The sequence below is a fragment of the Anser cygnoides genome, chromosome 23 (assembly GCF_040182565.1).
Source record: "Anser cygnoides isolate HZ-2024a breed goose chromosome 23, Taihu_goose_T2T_genome, whole genome shotgun sequence".
In the NCBI taxonomy this organism is placed as follows: domain Eukaryota; kingdom Metazoa; phylum Chordata; class Aves; order Anseriformes; family Anatidae; genus Anser; species Anser cygnoides.
In genome coordinates, this window is record NC_089895.1 from 2,262,942 (window position 1) to 2,281,499 (window position 18,558).

General features: G+C 62.0%; 3 protein-coding genes across 3 annotated transcripts; all 3 read right to left on the minus strand.

The window, feature by feature from the left end:
- Positions 1-8,033: 8,033 nt before the first annotated feature.
- On the minus strand, positions 8,034-9,411 carry CAMK2N1 (calcium/calmodulin dependent protein kinase II inhibitor 1). The gene is made up of 2 exons (XM_066982065.1): positions 9,028-9,411; positions 8,034-8,536 (listed from the first exon to the last, which is right to left on the minus strand). The coding sequence occupies exons 1-2, from the start codon at positions 9,185-9,187 to the stop codon at positions 8,466-8,468; spliced, it is 231 nt and encodes a 76-aa protein (XP_066838166.1). The 5' UTR covers positions 9,188-9,411; the 3' UTR covers positions 8,034-8,465.
- Positions 9,412-11,620: 2,209 nt separating this feature from the next.
- MUL1 (mitochondrial E3 ubiquitin protein ligase 1) lies at positions 11,621-14,773 on the minus strand. The gene is made up of 4 exons (XM_048067649.2): positions 14,615-14,773; positions 14,378-14,465; positions 13,341-13,461; positions 11,621-12,935 (listed from the first exon to the last, which is right to left on the minus strand). Exons 1-4 carry the CDS (start codon positions 14,756-14,758, stop codon positions 12,212-12,214), a joined length of 1,077 nt encoding a protein of 358 aa, XP_047923606.2. The 5' UTR covers positions 14,759-14,773; the 3' UTR covers positions 11,621-12,211.
- A 1,880-nt stretch (positions 14,774-16,653) lies between these two features.
- Positions 16,654-17,982, minus strand: FAM43B (family with sequence similarity 43 member B). The gene has a single exon (XM_048067655.2). It carries the CDS (start codon positions 17,768-17,770, stop codon positions 16,868-16,870), a length of 903 nt encoding a protein of 300 aa, XP_047923612.2. The 5' UTR covers positions 17,771-17,982; the 3' UTR covers positions 16,654-16,867.
- Between the last annotated feature and the right edge of the window lie 576 nt (positions 17,983-18,558).

An 18,558-nucleotide genomic window follows, 5' to 3' on the forward strand; every position in this document is an offset into this window, starting at 1 on the left:
ATAAATAAACTCCTTCCGTGCCGTGGAAATAAATATTTGCCTGCAGCTTCTGCACGGCGAGAGAGAACGGCTCCCGCTCCCCGGGGAGCCAGCACCGGCCAGGATTGCTCTGTGCTTTATGCAGAGGGGTGGTTTTGGGGTGAGAACCGGCCCGATTGGGGCAGCCCCGGTGCAAAACTGCAGTCCTAACCTGGGCCTTGGAGCCCAAACCCCGCTGTGCTGCAGGGCATCGGTGCCGGCCACCGCTGTGTCCCCCCCGGGACCCCCAGCGGGGGCTCATCAGCCGGCCCCGGGGGGGGGGGGTGGGGGGGAGCCTTCGCTCGCCTGGGAGGGTTACGAAACCCGCGGGAGAGGGGGAGGACAGCAGAGCTTAAAAAAGAGCCCTCGCCACCCCCCAGCCCCGCCGGTGCCTGCTGGAAGGGCTGCAAGCTCGCCGGCAGCGCTCCAAGCACAGATTGCGCCTCTGCCCCCGTCCGCCCGCCAACCCGCCGCCGACGGGCGCTGCGGCGAGCAGAGCTCCAGATATTGCTGGAAAACGGGCTTTTTAGCAGCGTTTCTGTGCTTCGTAACCCCCCCCCTCGCCTCCTCCTCCCGCTGCCCAGGCCGGGGTGCGGATAGCGGCGACGCAGCGCAGCCGCGGCCGCCCAAAATTGGGGTGGTTTTGGTCCCGTCTCTTAAAACAGGTGCAGCGGAGCGCGATCCGCCCGCGGTGCTCAGCAGGGTGTTGGCACCACCGAAACGAGCCCTGGCCCCAAAATCCCAGGGCGGGGGGGGCTCGGGTCAGCCACGGCGTGGTCCTGCTCGAGGGATGCTTCTCTCTGGGGTTTTCGGCATCCCGGGGGATGCGGCCGCTCGGTGCCGTGGGCTTCGGCGCTCCCGAAATAGAGCCCGGGGCAGGTTTGGGTGTCGGAGGCATCTGAGCGCAGTCATGTGGATGTTATGCAAGACTTGATGATGGGTTGTAAACAGCTATTAAAATGATTGACGGGCCCGGGATGAAGTATTAGGGGGGAGGAAGGGAAAGATGAGTAATAATGATTAAAATAATTAACAAACCGAGACGTTCCGTAAATTAGGGGGAAAAAAAAAAAAAAAAAAAGAGCTTTGTGAGGCTGGAGGAAGGTGCTGGGAAGGAATCGTGGCCCGAGCGTGCCCCGAGCCAGCGGGTGTGAGGATGGGGAGGGTGCCGGCGTTGGTAAGAGGCACGTGGATTTGGGGAACGAGGTTTTTTCCTTCCCCCTCACCTCGGCATCCACCTCCCTGCGCCACCCGAAAGGGCACCGGGTGCCTCAAATGGGCTCCATCACTGCTGCTGGAGCCCTCACACCTTGGAAACCCAAAGTGAATGGCTTTAAAAAGCAAATTTGGAGGAAAACCGGGTGGGTCTGGGTCCTTCGAGTGCCACCAGGTCCCGGCAAACTCCAAAGCAGAGCCTGGACTCGGCGCTGAGCAAAGCGGTGGGCCTGGCCCCGAGCTAACGAGGAGAAACGAGCAGATTATGGGGAAGACAGCTTCTATTTATACATAAATACTGCAGTAATCAGCAGCGCGGGGCAAGGGGAATCCAATAGAAATATGTGACTGTTTAAGAAGCTTTTGGAGCAAAACGTTACACAAGCGGTTGCGTTTGGCTTGGCTGGATCCCCAAACCCCAGGAGACGGAGCCAAAACCAGGAGTGACCCCGGGTGCCAAGGGGAAGGTGAGGGGGTTCCCAGGGGCTTCTGCCCATCGGGTACGGGGGGACGAGGGGTCCCAGCCCCCCCCTAAACGCAGAACCTGGGAGGGGAAGGCAATGCTGTGGCGTTGAACCCCAACTCCTCGCACCCCAAATGGGTGCAGAGCGCGCCCGCGGTCCCCCCCCCGCCACGAGCAGCCCCTGGTGATTCGGAGCCGCCTGGCAGAAATACATCAAAGCCAGCGTCCTATATATAAAAGCACATATGGATTTCAGGGGCGCTCGCGCCCGTGCGTGCAGCAGCGAGCTGCCAGGGCTGTCAGTGGGTGCTGACATCTCCCGTAAATAGCTGCCGGCCGCCCCGCACCTTCGCGCGCCGCCAACGCCTCGACCCCGCTCCCGTCCTCCCGCAGGCAGCCTGCATGGGAAAAAAAAGGGCGTTTTGGGCTTTTTGGGGGGGGGATTTACTGAGGTTGGCAGCTTCGTAACAGCCTCACGTATCAGCCTGGACAATGGGTTCAGCCCCTGGTTTTAATGCCTTTTTTTTTCTTTTTTTTTTTTTTTGTCTGTGCAAAGGGTGGTATCGACACTGGGGTCAGCTGCACCGGGTTGCTGTGGTTTGGGTTTCCTGCAAGGAAAGGGTTGGGGGGGGGTAAGGAAATTGGTCTGTCTGGATTCCCTTCCCTAGGCTCTGCTCACGTGCAGGGGGATGGTGGAAATTCGGTCCTTTGTGCCGTGAGGCACCGGAGCTGCTGCATCCCTGCTAAGCACCGGGGCTGCCGGTTGCTTTGCAGTGTTGCTTCTGAGGTTTAAATTAAAAAGAAAAAAAAATAGAATACTGAAAAAGAAAAGAAAAGAAGCTTGCACTGACGGTGCTCTCCCCGTGGCCCTTTCTGGTCCTCCCTTCTGTGTCCCCCCCCCAGAGCCACCTCTCCCAGGCTGAGCGCACGGGGCTGAGCGCGGCCATGAGCGTGGCTCTGCCTGGCTCCTGGGGGGCTCTGTTAATTGCTCACCTCATTAAGCGCAGGGATGTCGCGCCGCAGGTGGGCAAGAACAGCAAAGCTGGGGGCCCCAGAGCTTCCCCTCCCTCCCCATCACACCGCAGGGCTGAGGACTTCTTCGTGGTTAACCCGCCCCAAGGGGAGCTGGTGGCACGGCCAGCTCCGCTGGGGGGGACCTGGGGGCCACCGTCCCTGGGGTGCTGGCCTGGGCTGCAACCCCCTTAAGGTTTATTTTTATTTTATTTGGCTTTTAATCCATTCTCCTACAAGCCGTGGAGGGAGCAGGGCTCAGGATGTCGCTGCTGGTCCCCGTCCCTCGGGGCGAGGCCTCGCACAGATGCCAGCTCCCGGCGCACCCAGCACCCAGCTCCCCTTTTTGTCTCAACCCCCTGCAGAACCAAGACCCTCCTGCCCCCTCCTCTCCCCAGGCAGATATTACATATTATATTTACAGAATTACCTCCATTTCCATCTGCATAGGCTCCCAGACCGGGGTGCCTGGCGCCGGTGGGGGTTTGGGGGTGCCAGGAGGTGCCACGCGGTGCTGGTGCGCTCGGAGCAGCACGGGGGCACGCGTGGAGCTGAGTCAGAGCCTGGCCCCAACCCCGCTCCGTGACTAACCACCGGGGGTTTTAAGGTGCTAAAATCACTTCTTTTTTCCTTTTATATATCTGTTTGCTGGTTATTTTGCTTTACTTTCTGTTAGCGCCCCAGCCAGGGGCTGGTGCTCCAGCCCGTGTGCGTGGCTCCGGCTTCTCCGCTGCGAAGAATTTCGTGGGAAGGGGGCGAGCAGCCCCAAAGCAGCAACATTTCCCCCACCTGCCAGGGAGTTTAAATACCCCCGAAATTCCCAAATGGGAAATGAACCCCCCAAAATCGTCGCTTCTCCCTGCGTGTGGAGCTAGGGGAAGGCGAGCAGGGGCGCTGGTGCCGCGGCTTTTGCTCAGGCTTGGCGCTGGGGGAGCATCGGCTGCCGCAGGCAGCTCCCAGCAAAGCTTCCTTGTTTTTGGGGTGGCAGCTCGACGCCTTGGGCAACGTATGAACGAAGGTGTCTGATGTTCTGCTTAGTCCTCGTTAGTGGAAGCAGCTCTTTGTAATAGGAGCCTTAACCCCAGGCCAAAGGGAAATGGGGAGCCTGGGGGGGGAGGGGGAGGCAGCAGGGGGGCTCGGGGTTCTTGCAGGATGCCCCCCGTGCCCCGGAAAATCCCCAGTTCCCAAATCTGGGGTACGAAGCTCTCACTGCGGTGCTGTGAGACGTTTCCCTGCCCCAGCCAACCCCACGCGGTGCCGCAGGGACGTGCTCCATGGGACACTCAGGGATGGGGGCGTCTCTACCTGTTGTCCCCCCGCCAGAGCAGGGACCCCACGTCCCCCCAGATCCTCCGGCAGGAAAAAAACCACCCCAACATCTTGGGTCCATGCTGTTCTCCTGGAGCAGAACACAAATCCTATGGGAACAGCCCCCCCCCAAAAAAAACACACAACCTCTGAACGCCCTGGAACAGGGGGCAAGGGGGGGGGCAGCACCCCCCCAGGGCACAATGTACCCGAAATCCCTTTGGTGTGGGGACACAGGGAGGGAGACAGCCCTGCTGGCTGGTCAGGGCAGGAACACCGGCATGAGGAGGGGCCCAATGCCGTCAGAACAACTGTTTTTTTTGTTTTTTTTTGTGTTTTTTGTGTGGTTTTTTTACCCACCAAAGGTCACCGAAACTGCCCAGTTCTGAGCAACCGTGGCTTTTCAACGAGGAACCTCTGCCACCAGCCCTGCTCCCCCTGCACCGGGGTTTTGCCGGGTTGGGATCCGAAACCACACGGGAGCCTCCCCTGGTTTTCACCTTTCCCCTCTCGATTTTTTCCAGTTTTCCCCAAAATGTGGGAAATCTCCCCGTTCTTCCAAAGGGTGAAATGCCCAGCAAACCCTGACCAGATCCCGCTGTTCCCCCACTACCACCACCAGGCTCTTTTGGGGTGGGATGGGGCCGGCTCCGTCCCCTGCCTCGGATGCGCGGCTCTGGCGGCCGCGTCCCACACCTCGCTCCCCGTGTGAGGAGTAAAGAAACGGCTTTTGCAGGGAACCGCTGCCCTACTTTGCCGTGCCCTATTTCTGGTGGGGGACGAGGATTTATTTCAGGCGGCACCGTGGGTGCCCGTGCTTTTCTGCGGGGTTTTGCAAGCCGGGGCTTCGCTTGGGGCAGCGTGGCGAGAGTGCTCCACGGCAGCGCAGCTCCTTTCCTCGGGCACGGGGCTGAGAGGCTTTGTTTTGAGGTTAGAAATGGTTTTTCACCAAAAAATAAATAGATAAATAAGAGCGCGGCCTGCCTCGGTCCTGCACCAGCTGCTTTGGGAACGTGGAGCCCGTAGGGGCATCGCGTGAGAAAACCCTGAGGACGAGGATGGAGCAGCCCTGCTGGTGTCCCAGGGAAACCCAAACCCGGCGGGATCTCCGGCCTTTCCCAACTCGAGGTCTTGAATTCCTGCCCCGGACGCGAGGGGCGATGCTGCCCGAGGTTGCTGCAGTGGGGATTTGGAGCCTGCAGAGAACGGGGTGGCGTTGGGGCTAGCTGAACCTTCCCCTGCGCGCTGCGGTGTGAGGGACCCCGGCACCTTCCCCAGCCCCAAAACCCCCAGACCCCAAACCCACCAGGGCACGGGATGGAGGCGCACACCTGGCTGGGGGGCTGCCGCCCTGCAGGCACTGCAGGGAGCTCAGCACCTCGCCCCCTCCAGGCCGCTTTCCCCAAAGCTCTCCAGCAATAAATCCACGAACCCGCAAACCGCTCGCGTTTCATCTTTTTCCTTAATTTTTTTTTTCCTTTCCCCTACCGAGAGCAGCCGGATGGACCCGGCTTTTATTTTGTGCGGTTTCCATGGGGATGCAGCACTGGAGCTGCTCAGAGCCAGCTCAAGGAAGGGTCGTGTGTGTGTGTCCCCCCCCCTTTAGCCCCGTGTCACCGGATCCGTCCTCGCCCCGCCAAGGTCACCGGGGAGCCCGCGGGCTGCGGGGCCATCTGCTAAATAATGCATGCCATAACCCCCGGCTTAAGCCTTAAATCCTCCTTCGGGGCAGCGTCTCTGCGTGGCCGGGGAACCCCGGTGGGCTCCTGCCCGTCGCCACCACGCTCTTCTCCTTTTTCCCCCATCCTCCCGGCTGCCTCCGTCCCCCCCGGGGCCCCACCGCGCACTCCCGCCCCATTATTTATTGAGCACGGCGGCCGGCGCCGCGCATGAAAGATGCATGGGGAAGGTCGGGCTGTAATTTAGCAGGATTGCCTCTTCTTTCGGCTCCCCTCCTGCTTCAGGCTACGGTTTTCTCTGCTTCGTCCCCCCCCCCGGCTCCTCCTGGGTGTTGGGGGATTTGGGTGCTGTGGGGATGGGAGGAAAGGGGAGATGTGCCTGGCATTTCCCAGGGCCGCAGGTCGGGTTTTTCATGCGAAACGGAGGGTTTTTGGCGAATCGGAGCAGGTGCCGGTGGCTGCATGCATCCGTGGTTGGTTTTTCCTGCGGTGCTGCAGCCACCAAAGCCGGGTGCAGCACGCTCTGCTTGCACCCAGACATCCCGTGGGTGCTGCCGGGTGCAAAACCCATTAATTTAGGGGGAAAAAAACCCTCCTGTGTGCCCACCTCCTGTTCATCGGGGTCACCGGGATGGAAATCCCCAGCGCCGAGGGCTGCCCGTCCTGCACGGCCACAGCCTCGGCTGAACCCACGGGGAAAGCACCACGAACAGGTTGAATTTTATTTTTTTAAGGGAACGTTTTAACCAATCTTCCCAGCCGTCCCGTACCCGTTAGACGCTGCATGGGGTAAAAAAATGAGAAATAAGCAGCCAAGCTGCCCTGCATGTGCGGGGGGGGTGAGCGCTGGTGGGGTAAGGCATGCCCAAAAAACCGCCCTGCCTCCGAACCCCCAAAATCACGAAAGCTGAGACCAAAACCCACCCCATGGAGCGATCATGGCACCCCTTTCAGGTACCTCCCGCCTCTGCAGGGCAGCACCAGCTCTGCCCAGCAGCAGGTTTTATTGTGGGATATTTATTTCTGGTAAGAACCACCCCCCCCTTCCCCGTTTCCCCCAGCTCCATGCCCAGGGCTGCGCCGTGGCTTCTTGCGGAGCCTCCGCTCGGAAAAACGCACCTGGGGCCCGAGGATGCGCCCGCACCCTCGGGTTTTGGGGGGATTTCTGAAATCTGGGGCCTCCCCACCGTGCTGCCCGAATTTTCTGAAGTTATCGGGGCCTGTGCCAGGGGAGGCTCTGCAGGCGCTGAGCTTCAGGGCGAGCTGCTGCGAGCAGCAGGGACGGAGCTGTTTTGGGGTTCCCCGTGCCCCCCGTTGGCTGCTCAGGCAGCCTCGCATGGAATTTAACCCCAAATTCCTCCCCTGGAGGTGTTTTCCCATCAAACCAACGAAATAAATAACCCTGCCCCCAATAAATATTAATGGCAATCAATTATTCAGACGCGCCGGCCCCGGTCACGGCTCCGTGCCCCCCCCGGCCCCCGTCAAAGCACGGCAGCTCCGGCTCGCTCGGCGTTTTGTCTCATTTTCCTTTTTATTGGTACATTGCAGAAATAGCCCTGTGTAGTGGAGGAGAAGTGCACCATACACGATATTTAAGAAAAGGAGGAAAGGAAACCTGGCTTGAGGTCTGTCATTCAGAGTCGCAAACAGAAAACAATAAAATAGGCCCTTGCACGAGAGGTGCTTGGTTTTTTTTTTTTCTTTTGTTTTTTTTTTTTGCATGTCATGCAAAATAGTTAAAAAGAAAGACTAGAAAAGAGAAGTCAAAGAAACCCCACGAGAGACCGACAGAGGCGTAGGAGCCGAGCGAAGCCCCGGCGCTGCCCGCGAGAGCGCAAAGCCTGGGCAGGAAACGCGGCTCTCCGGCACCCAACGTTTGGCACTCTTGTGATGATTACATCCATCAGGTTCATTTGTGATCGATTTTTTTTTTTTTAATACAGTCTATTAAAGAGAGGAAACTGCCACAATATAAGAAAAAAAAAAAATTACCCACACTACAGACTGCATGGTTGTTAAAAAGGCCGAGCATCCCCCCCGTACATATAAAATCTCCGTCTGCACAGAGCCGTTTGCTCACAGCAACCAAGAAGTGCAAGCTTTAAAAAATAAAACCACAATTCTCCCTCCAGTCCGTTCCTTTATAAAAGTTGTGTTTTGTTTTTTTCCCCCCCACGCATTCCATTGTGAACCTTAAAACGCGACCGAAATATAGATATCTATATATATTTTATATCATTTCCCAACATCGAAAGACACCAACGTAAAAAAAAAATAAAATAAAATAAAAACAAAACGAAATCAAAGAGCAGAACCAGTAGCATGGTACCTCCAAGTGCACGGATTCATTTTTGCAAGGTTAACTCGTGTAAACAAGGCGCCCGCTCGGCGCCACCCGAGGGTCCGAGCCCCGGCGCTGCGCTCGCCGTCCCCGGCGCAGAAACCCGCAGCACCTCCGTCCCTCGCGAGCCTTTGTGGACGTGGCTGGGGGGGGGGGGATTTTGGAGCGGGTTTTATTCTTTTTTTCCCCAATTATTATTTTTTTTTGTACGGAATTTTGCATCTCACGGGGATCCTGTGCTGTCCTGTCGCCTGCATCCCCTGCGCGGCGTGCTGGCGGTGACGGCGCTCCAAGCCCGGCGCGTTGGTTCTCCCGGTGCCTTTTTTTTTTTTTTTTTTTTAGTTAATTTTTGCCAAAACCCTGGGATATTGGAAACCGCCCCCCCCACACCCGGCCCCGGTTTTCACCGAATGTCCCCGGAGAGGTATTAAACACCGGGAGGGGCCTTTTCGGAGAGATTTTGCAGCACGTCATCGATTCTATCATCTTCGATAACCACTGGAAAGCAGGAAAAAAAAAAAAGAAAGAATGGGAAAAAAAAAAAAAGAAAACAAAAGCGGGGTTGTGAATGCGGTGCGGCAGAGCCCGGCGGGGAGACGGTACCGGGGGGGGGATGCGGAGGGTGCCCGGGGTGGGGGGCACGGTTCTGGGGGGGGATGAGGAGGGTGCCCGGGGCAGGGGGAGCACCCCAGGGGCACGGTCCTGGGGAGGGGATGCGGAGGGCGCGCGGGGTGGGGGGCACGGTACTGGGGGGGGGGATGCGGGGCACCCTTGGGATCCCCGGGGCAGGGGGGAGCATCCCCAGGGCGCGACCCCAGCACGGGTGCGCTGCACCCCTGGGGACACCGAGGGACCCCAAAGGGGGGGTGGGGGGGATGCGCCGCACCCTCGGGATCCCCGGGGGTGCCAGACGCGGGGCGAGCATCCCCGGGGGGGTCCCCGGAGCAGGCTCCCGGCGCTCCCCCCCCCGGCCCGATTTCGGTACCCACCTCTCTTGCTGCGCCCGATCTGCCCCAGCTTGGGCGGCCTCTTGCCCTGCCCGGCCGCCAGGAGACCGTCGGGGCCGCGGAGGCGGACGGGGAAAGGCAGCTCCCCCCCCGCCGCGCCCCCCGCCAGCTGCCCCTCGCCGTAGGGCGGCCCCTCCGCCATGCCCGGGGAGGGGGGGGGGGGGGACCCGGCGGCGGGAGGGGGGGGCCCGGTGGTGCCGCCTCCCCCCCCCGACAGCCTCCCGGGGCTCGGGGGGCCCGCGAGCCCCCCCGGGGCAGCGGCTCGGCGGAGCGGGGCGGCCGCCCCGTCACATCCCGGCCCGGCCCCGGCCCGGCTCTGGCGGCTCCGGTGGCTCCGCGGCGGCGGCACCGGCGGCGGCGGCGATAGAGGAGCGGGGGGCGGGAGCGGGGCGGGGCGGGGAGCGGGGAGCGGCCCCCCCACCCCCCGGGCCCGGGACCGCCTCCCGGAGGGGTGGCCCCGGCAGGCTCGGGGATCCCCGGGGTGCCCCGAGGCGGGGGGGAGAGCCCCAAGGGGCCGGGGGGTGAGGGGGTGACCCGCTAAAAGCGTCGAGGTGGCCGGGGGTGCACTGTGACGACCTATGGGGAGCCTGGAGCCGCCCTATAACCAGCTATAGGGAGCCCGGAGATGCCCTATAACAACCTACGGGGAGCCCGAAGCCACCCCAAAACAATCTGCAGGGAAATTGGAGCCACCCTATAACCATCTATGGGGAGCCTGGAGCCGCCCCATAATAATCTATGGGGAGCCCAAAGCCACCCTATAACCATCTATGGAGAGCCCGGAGCTGCCCTATAACAATTTATGGGGAGCCCAGAGCAGCCCTATAACAGAATATGGGGAGCCTGGAGCCACCCTATAACCATCTATAGGGAGCCTGGAGATGCCCTATAACAACCTCTGGGGAGCCCGAAGCCACCCTATAAGAATCTACAGGGAAACCGGAGCCACCCTATAACAATCTATGGGGAGCCTGGAGCCACCCCATAACAATCTATGGGGAGCCCAAAGCCACCCTATAACCATCTATGGAGAGCCCAGAGCTGCCCTATAACAATTTATGGGGAGCCCAGAGCAGCCCTATAACAGTATATGGGGAGCCTGGAGCCGCCCTATAACCATCTATAGGGAGCGCGGAGATGCCCTATAACAACCTCTGGGGAGCCCGAAGCCACCCTATAACAATCTACAGGGAAACCGGAGCCACCCTATAGCAGTATATGGGGAGCCTGGAGCCGCCCAATAACAATCTATAGGGAGCCCAGAGCAGCCCTATAACAATCTATGGGGAGCCCGGAGCTGCCCCATAACGATCTATGGGGAGCCCAGAGCTGCCCTATAACAATCTATAGGGAGCCTGAAGCCACCCTATAACAACCTATAGGGAGCCCAAAGCCGCCCTATAACAGTCTGTGAACCTGGAGCCGCCCCATAACAGTCTATGGGCAGCCCGAAGCCACCCTATAACAATCTACAGGGAAACTGGAGCCACCCTACAACCATCTGCGGGGGGCCCGGCGCTCCGTGCCACCCTTCCCCAGGCGGCCGCGACATTTCCCCGGCGCTGTCCCGGCGGAGGGCAGGAATCGGCCGCTTTTTGTTCCCGGCAGGGCCCCCGCTGCGGGCGAGGGGCACAGCGGGGCGGGGGGGGCAGGCGAAGGCCGCGGGAGCGGGGCTGGGGCTCGCTGCCCCCCGTCCCCCCCGTGCTGCCCCCCCGAGCCCCCGCCACCCCCGAGCCGCCAGCTCCTTACACAGGGGGCGGCTGCGCCTGAGACAGCGCGGGGAAAAAACCTCCAGAACAGGAGGCGAAAGGGAGCGGGGGGAGCGCTGCCTCCCCCCCCCCCCAACCCCCCGAGGCTTATTTTTAGGGGTGCCGTCCCCGCGGGCCCCTGGCAGAACAGGGCTGTTTGGGGCTTTTGTGTGGTTTTTTTTGGGGGTGCTGCCGCTCCCCGTGCAGGGAAAGGGGCAGCTGGGTGGGAAGAGGCTCCTCGGTGGCCACGGGAATAAATCCCCGAGCCTGCAAAGCGGGGTCCCGGCGCTCCTCGTGCCCAGGTGAGGCGGTTTTAGGGCAGCGGCGTGAGAAGGGCGAGGAGGGGGCAGGAGGGAGCCAGCCCCGCGGGGGCTGCTGCTGCTGCTTCTGCTTTTTCCCCGCCTCCCCCTGCCGCAGCAGGCGGGCACTGCCACCTACAGCCCGGCTGGACGCGGCCCTTCCCGGCGCTGGGTTCAGCCTCCGCTTTGCCGGCTGCCGGAGGGTTTGGGTTTTTTTGGGGGGTTTCTCCCGGCAGAACCGGGCCAAGCGAGCCGGCCGCGGGGGCGTTTCAGCTGGTTAACGCCCGACAAACCCCCGCCCGCTGCTCACAAATTCTCCCGGCAGCTGGCAGAAAGGCGTTTCTCTGGGAACGTGCCCCAGAGCAGGGTGCGGGCAGGCCGGAACCAGAGGGCAAAGTACCGCGGGCGCTCCTCGGCCGCTGCTCCGTGCCCCAAGCCCCGGGGGGGGTTCCCCTCATCCTCCCGGGGTGGGGAGAGCCGGAGGCGGCGCTGTCAGGGCCACGGGGAGGTAATGAGCCGAGCCAAACCCACCTCGCAGCCACTTTTATTATTTTACAGCCCGTCCCGGCTCCCAGCTCAAGCCTGGCCGCGGAAACCGCGTTTTCACTTCCTCGTTCTCCTGTCCCGGCGCGGTGAGGAACCAACGGCCCCCGGCCGCACGTGGCAGGAGAGGGAACCGCCGCTCCCCTCCCGCCGCAAAAACATCGGCGTTCACGCAAAACCCCGCCGAAGCTCCGTAGGAGACCGTCCCGCTCAGGGGGCGGGGGAGCTGCTGCTAGGTGGCGGCGCTGCCCGCGTGCCGCAGCCTCCCAGCAGCCCCCTCGCCGCTTTTTGTCACCGAGTGTTCCCGCTCCGGGTACCTCAGCAGCGAGCTGGCGTCGTGCCTCCACGCAAACCTTCCTCCGTACGCAGCCGAAGCGCCCCGCTCCGCTCCAGCCCCCTCCCCTCCCCCAGCATTTTCAATTCTCTTCCCAGCAAAACAAACAAAAAAACAAACCCCACACACACAAACTGCCTGCCCAAGCAGCGAGACGTGTCAGCCGAAGCAGGACCAGCGAGAAAATCCCCTCTGGAGAGGGAGCTTTAACGCCCCAAAGCCCCCCCGCCGGGCGCGGGGGTTTAGCTGTTGTAGAGGGGCACCACCCTGGCGATGGGCTGCCTGCAAATGGGGCAGGCCTTGGGGTCCTGCAGGGCGCGGTAGCACTCGCTGCAGGAGCAGACGTGGCCGCACTCCAGGAAGACGCAGGCCTTGGCGTTGCTCAGGCAGATCACGCAGGCGTTTTTCGGCGCCTCCGCGCCCTCTTGGCGCGCCAGCCGCTGCTCCTGGGCTCGCCTGAACTCCTCCTGCAGCTGCTCGAGGCGCTGCCTCTCGCGGCGGTGCCGGTACTGCTTCCGCAGGAGGAAGAAGAGGACGGCGCAGGTGGCGAAGCCGGAGAGGACGGCGAGGACCTTCCAGAGCCTGACGCTGGCCTGCTGCTTCTGCAGCAAGGCGTCGAAGTCCGCGCTGCTCAGGTAGTACCGCAGGCCCTGCTTGGGCGGCTGCAGCCTGATGGTGTTGCTGTCCAGCACCAGCTCCCCCACGCCCGTCAGCACCGTTCCCACCTTCAGCATCTGCTCCGTCTCCTGGATGCCCTTGGGGCGCTCGCCGCTGATGTAGTGGCCGAGGACGTCGGTGAAGGACTGCACCGAGGGGTGGAACTTCTCGTACACCGTCTCCAGGCTGAGCTCGGCGGCGTCCAGCGGCTTCATCACCCTCACGGCGACGCCAGCGCCGTCCTCCGGAGGGGCCAGCTCAAAGGGGGCCGTGTTGGTGCGCTGGTGGATCACCTTCTCGTAGTCGTTCCTGGGGGACAAAGCGAGCGTCGGCGCTTCCCCAGGCGCCGGAGCAGCGGGGAAACGCGCCGCGGTTGGGCTGGCAGTGCCAACAGCAGCACGGAGCAAGCTTTGCCACGCCGCAGGGTGCCTGCACCTCGTGGCGTCACCCTCCTCCCTTCCCTCAGCGCTTCCAGCATCACGGAGAAGGCGCTCGGGGACAGCTAAACCCCCTAAACCCCCCCCCGTCACCTCTGCAGCTGCGACGAGCCGCGGCGCGGCGAGCAGCACCGCCCGCCGCGCGGGAATTTAACGCGTCATCTGATGAGCTGAGGCTGCTCGGGCGCAACGAGAGGCCGGGGGCGGCAGCGGATGCGGTCCCTGCGCGGGGCTGCCCGAGGCGCTCCCCTCCCGGGGGCGCGGGAGGGAGACGTACCAGAGGTGGGTGGTTCGGTTCCACACCATCTTGTGCTCCTGCAGCGTCAGCCTCTGCACCACGCCCTTGCAGTCCTCCACGAACTGGCTGCTCAGAGTGTCCTTCACGGAGCGCACCACGCCTGCAACACAGCCAGCGCTCACAGGGGGCCATCCTCGCACACCGTGGGGGGCACGAGCACCGAGGGGGGCCGGGGCACCAAGCCCTCAGGCTGCGAGGCGGTGCATGACGGCCACGGGGTTGGGGTTTTTAGGAAAGAAGAGGGGTTTTTGGTGAAAGGCGTGGGCTGGGGAGGGGTAATGGGGGAGGGGGGGTCGTCCTCATACAGGTGGGGTGCACAGACACCAAGGGGAGCCGGGGCACCAAGCCCTCACGCTGTGAGGCACTGCCTGACAGCCATGAGGTGCGTGTGGGGTTGGGATTATTAGGAAAAAAGTGGGTTTTTTTTGGTGAAATGCATGGGATGGGTCATTCTCGTACAGGGAGGGGGGTGCGGACACCAAGGGGGGCCAGGGCACCAAGTGCTCACACTGCAAGGCACCACCTGACAGCCGCAGGGTTGGGATTTTTTGGCATAAAGGGGGGTTTTTGGTGAAACGCTTGAGCTGGGAAGGGGTAACGGGGGGGGGAGGGGCGGTCCTCATACATTGGGGGTGCACAGACACCAAGGGGGGCCAGAACACCAAACCCTCACACTATGAGGCACCGCCTAACAGCCGCAAGGTATGTGAAGGGTTGGGGTTTTTAGGAAAAAAGAGGGGATTTTGGTGAAACTCATGGGCTGGGGAGGGGTAACGGGGGGGGGTCATCCTCATACGGGGGGGGGTCATCCTCATACGGGGGGGGGGGGCACGGACACCAAGGAGGGTTGGGGCACCAAGCCCTCACGCTGCGAGGCACCGCCTGACAGCCACGAGGTGTGTATAGGGCTGGGATTTTTAGGAAAAAAAGTGGTTTTTTTGGTGAAATACACGGGCTGAAGGGGGTGTGTGGGGGGGGGGGGGTCAGCAGCCGCCCCCCCCCAGCCCCTCTCCTACCTTCGATGACCGCATAGGGCACGCAGCGCCCCGGCGCCTCCAGCAGCACGGCCCGCAGCTCCCCGTCCAGCCGCAGCCTCCTGGCGCCCTGCGGGACGGGAGGAGGAAGAGGAGGAGGAGAAGAAGACGGCGGCGGGGGCCTAGCGGCGGCGGAGGAGCTAGGCCGCGGCCTAGGCCCGGGCCCGGTGTTCGGGGCTCGGGGCTTCGCGTTCGGCCCCGGGGGCTCCCGGCACGCACCTGCAGGCCGCGGGCCAGCCGGGCCTTGCGGCGGTACGCGGAGCACAGCAGCGCCGTGAGGGCGGCGCTGGCCGCCAGCAGCGCGGCCTGCAGGGCCGAGGGCCGCCCGCCGCCTCCGCCGCCCTCCATGGCCGCCGTCACCATGGCAACCGGCGCGGCGCGGCCCGATGGCGTCACGCGGCCTGGACGCTCTAGAAAGCGACCATAGAGAGCGCGGTCCTCCGAGGGGGAGAGGGGAGGGGGCGCGGTCCTCCAAGGGGGGGGGGGGGGGGACCCCAGTACTGAGCCCCCCCTTTTTTTGTTTGGTTGGTTTTGGTTTTTTTTTGGTTTTAGGAGAGGATTAGCACCAATCTCAGCCTCGCACCCGCAGGGTTTTGAAGGGGGATAAGCCCAAATCCCAGCCCCACTGCACTTTTGGTGGGAAGATTAGCCCAAATCCAAGCCTCCCACCCCCAGATTTTTGGGATTTGGGGATTTTTGAGGCTAAACCCCAGCCTCACAGGGCTTCTGTGGACGATTAGCTCAAAACCCAGACCCACAACACTTTTTTGGGGGGGAGATAATAGCCCAAATCCCAGCCCCGCTGCACTTTTTGGGGGAAGATTAGCCCAAATCCAGGCCTCTCACCCTCAGAATTTTGTTTTTTGTTTTTTGTTTTTTTTTTTGTTGTTGTTGTTTTGTTTTTTTTTTTTTTTTTTTTTTGAGGCTAAATCCCAGCCTCACAGGGCTTTTGGGGGGATTAGGCCAAATCCCAGACCCACTGCACTTTTTGGGGGGAGAAGATTAGCCCAAATTCAAGCCTCCCACCCCCAGAATTTGGGGATTTTTGAGGCTAAATCCCAGCCTCACAGGACTTTTTGGGGGGATTAGCCCATATACCAGCCCCACTGCACTTTTTTGGGGGGATTAGCCCAAATCCCAGCCCCACTGCACTTTTTTTTTGGGAGGGGGGGAGAATTAGCCCAAATCGCAATCTCACAGCGCTTTTTTTGGGGTGGGGATGAGGCCAAATCCCAGCCATACTGCACTGTTTTGGGGAAGGATTAGTCTAAATCCCAGCCTCACGGGGTTTTCGGGGGGGATTGGCCCAAATTCCACCCTCATAACACTTTTTTTGGGGGGTGGGATTAGCCTAAATCCCATCCTCACAGTACTTGGGGGGAGTTTAGCCTAAATCCCAGCCTCACAGGGTTTTTTGGGGGGGGAATTAGCCAAAATCACAGCCTCACTGAATTTATTGGATAGGGATTAACCCAAACCCCAGTCCCATAGCCCTTTTTTAGGGGGGTTAACTGAAAGCCCAGCCCCACGATGCTTTTTTTGAGGGCGGGGGGGATTAATCCAAACCTCATCCCCACAAGCCCTTTGAGTGGGGCAGCCCAAATCCGCCAGGATTTTGGAGGGGGACAGCCTCGCCTCAGCCCCACATTGCTTTATTTTTGGTAGGGATTAGCCCAAATCCAAGCCCCACAAGACCCTGTGGAGGGGGCAGCCAAATGCCAGGCCCTCCAAAGGCTGGGGGGGGACCAGGCCAAAACCCCTTCTCCCCCAGGTGTTGGGTTTTTTTGGGGGGGGGGAACCTGCCCAAACCCCATCCCCACGGTGTGGGGCAACAGCCCCCCATAGTTCCCCCCACAACGCAGCCCCCAGACCCATTTCCCCACATCCCTGCACCCTCCCACCCTCACTGCTGCTCCTGCCAGGGTGGGGGGAGCAGTAACTGGGTGAAAAACAATAATTTTGGGTAAAAACCACCGTATTTAGGGCCTCGGGGCTGCGCAGGGCCCCATATTTAAAGCCCCGAGTTGCCATGGCTACACAGAGCATCGCGCACAGGAAAAGCGCCCGGGACCCCACAGCCCCCCCGCCTCCCCCCGGAGTGGAAATTTTACCCTGGGAAAGGTGAAAAAAAATAACATAAAAATGGGTTAAATCCAAATAAACCCCGACAAACCGTCCCGGCTGGGCGCTGCGCTTTTAACTCTTCCTGCCCCGTTCCCCAGGCTGGCGAGAGACAAGGCGCCGTCACACGCAGCAAACGCGCTTTATTTCCACTTTATTTCGGCCTCCACGGGTCGGAGGGGGGGTCCTGGGGTGGCAGCGCCCCCCCCCCTTTTTCCCAGTGCCACGTTTGCCAGCAAACCCTCTCGTCCAGTGTCCCCGAGGCCCCTTTGGGGCCCTCTCAACGTCCACCAAATGGCGGTGCCGATGGGCTCCTTGTCCTGGGGGGGGGAGTTTCGGGGGGGGCTTTGCTCAGCACAAGGGGGGGCGAGGGCCACGCAGGCTGCACCCCCGCATCTCCCTGGCCAGCCGCAGCACGGCGGCTCGCTCGCCGAGGCCTCCGTCGCCCCTCGGCCCGCAGCCGGTGCCCATGGCTTCCTCCTCGTCCTCCTCCAAGATGGAGCTGAGGCGCGGGGCGCAGCGGGCCCGCTCGGCCGGCGGCCGGTAGGGGCACTTGGCGTTGAGCAGCTTGCGCAGGGGCACCAGGGGGACGATGGCTTCGCCCAGGAGCTGCTGCTGGACGTGGCGGACGTCGTTCTGCCTCTTGAGCCGCTTGAACTCGTTGAAGGCGGAGGCGGAGGTCTGGAAGAGGAGCAGGGCCATGGCGCGCGCCGTGGCGGCTTTGGGGACGAGGACGGCGTGGCAGCGCAGCACCACCGCCTTGTTCTTCACCTGGTGCCGGTAGACCCACGCGAACACCTTGGGGTGCCGCCGGTCGGCCGCGCAGTAGGTGATGCGGTGCAGCAGGTACGCGTGGCCCGGCCGGCGGGCCCCCTTCTCGCCGGGCGCCATGCGGATGCCGTGGGGCCCCAGCGTCAGCTTCATCTTGGCCCCCCCGGCCCCGGCTTCGCTCTTGGCCCAGATCTTGCCCACCGCCTCCTCCGTGCAGCCCTCGCCCTTGGCGTGCAGCGTGACGGCGTTGCCCAGGTACTGCACCGTGTACGTCGGGTCCTCCTTGTTCAGCTCCACTTTCTGCCGCCGGCCGCCGAAAACGCTGCCCAGGCGCTCCAGCGGGCACTCGGGCAGCAGGTCCGGGCAGGAGCGCAAGAAGCTGGCCAGCAGCGAGGCGTAGCCCAGCCCGGGGCCCAGGCTCTTCCCTTTGCACTTACGTTCATTTTCCACCAGCACGAACTTGCTCCGGCGCCAGGGCAGCATCCCCACCGCTCCCCCCGCCGTCGCCTCCGGCTGCTAATCGCCTCGCCGGCAAACGGAGGGGCCCCCGACCCCGTCAGGTTGGCTCGGGGATGTCCCCCCCCCCAACACCGGCTGCCCCTTTTTACCCCCAGCGGGATCCCTCGGAGGAGCCGGGAGCGAGCAGGCGCTGCGAGAGAGCGGAGAGCGGTGGCTGCAGGGACGCAGCTCTCCGTGGGCTGCTCCACCTCCCCGCGACGCCGCATCGCGCGGGGAGAGCCGCGGCGCGCACCCCCTGCCAAAACCGTGGAGAGGCAGGGGGGAAAAAAAAATATGGAGATTTCTCTTAGAGATCGACACAAATACGGATGGAACGCAGCCCACCCCCCGGCTCGAGACGGACCCCCGAGCCGTGCCGGCTGCAGCCCCGCAGGGATGCCCCCCACAAAGGGGGGGGGGAAATGGAGGCAGAAGCCATGGGAATGATTTTGAGGAGCTTTGGGCACGGCTCCTGAGCCCGTCACGGGGAAAAAGTGTGTTTTTTTTTGTTGTTGTCTTTTTTTTTTTTTTTAAACAAATCTGAATGTTTAGAGAGGAGTGGGTGCCGGATGAAGGCGGTGGTGCGGGGGACACGGCCACCCCCGGGTGACACGGCCACGCAGCGCCGCGGTCACAGCAGGGCCGTTTGCAGGAAGCATGTAGGCATTTTTTGCCTGCACCCCCCCCTTTTTTTTTTTCCCCCTCCCCATTTTTTCCCGGAAAGCCAGCCCAGCCTCGTTGCTGCCGCTCCTGGGTGGAGATTTGGGCTTTCC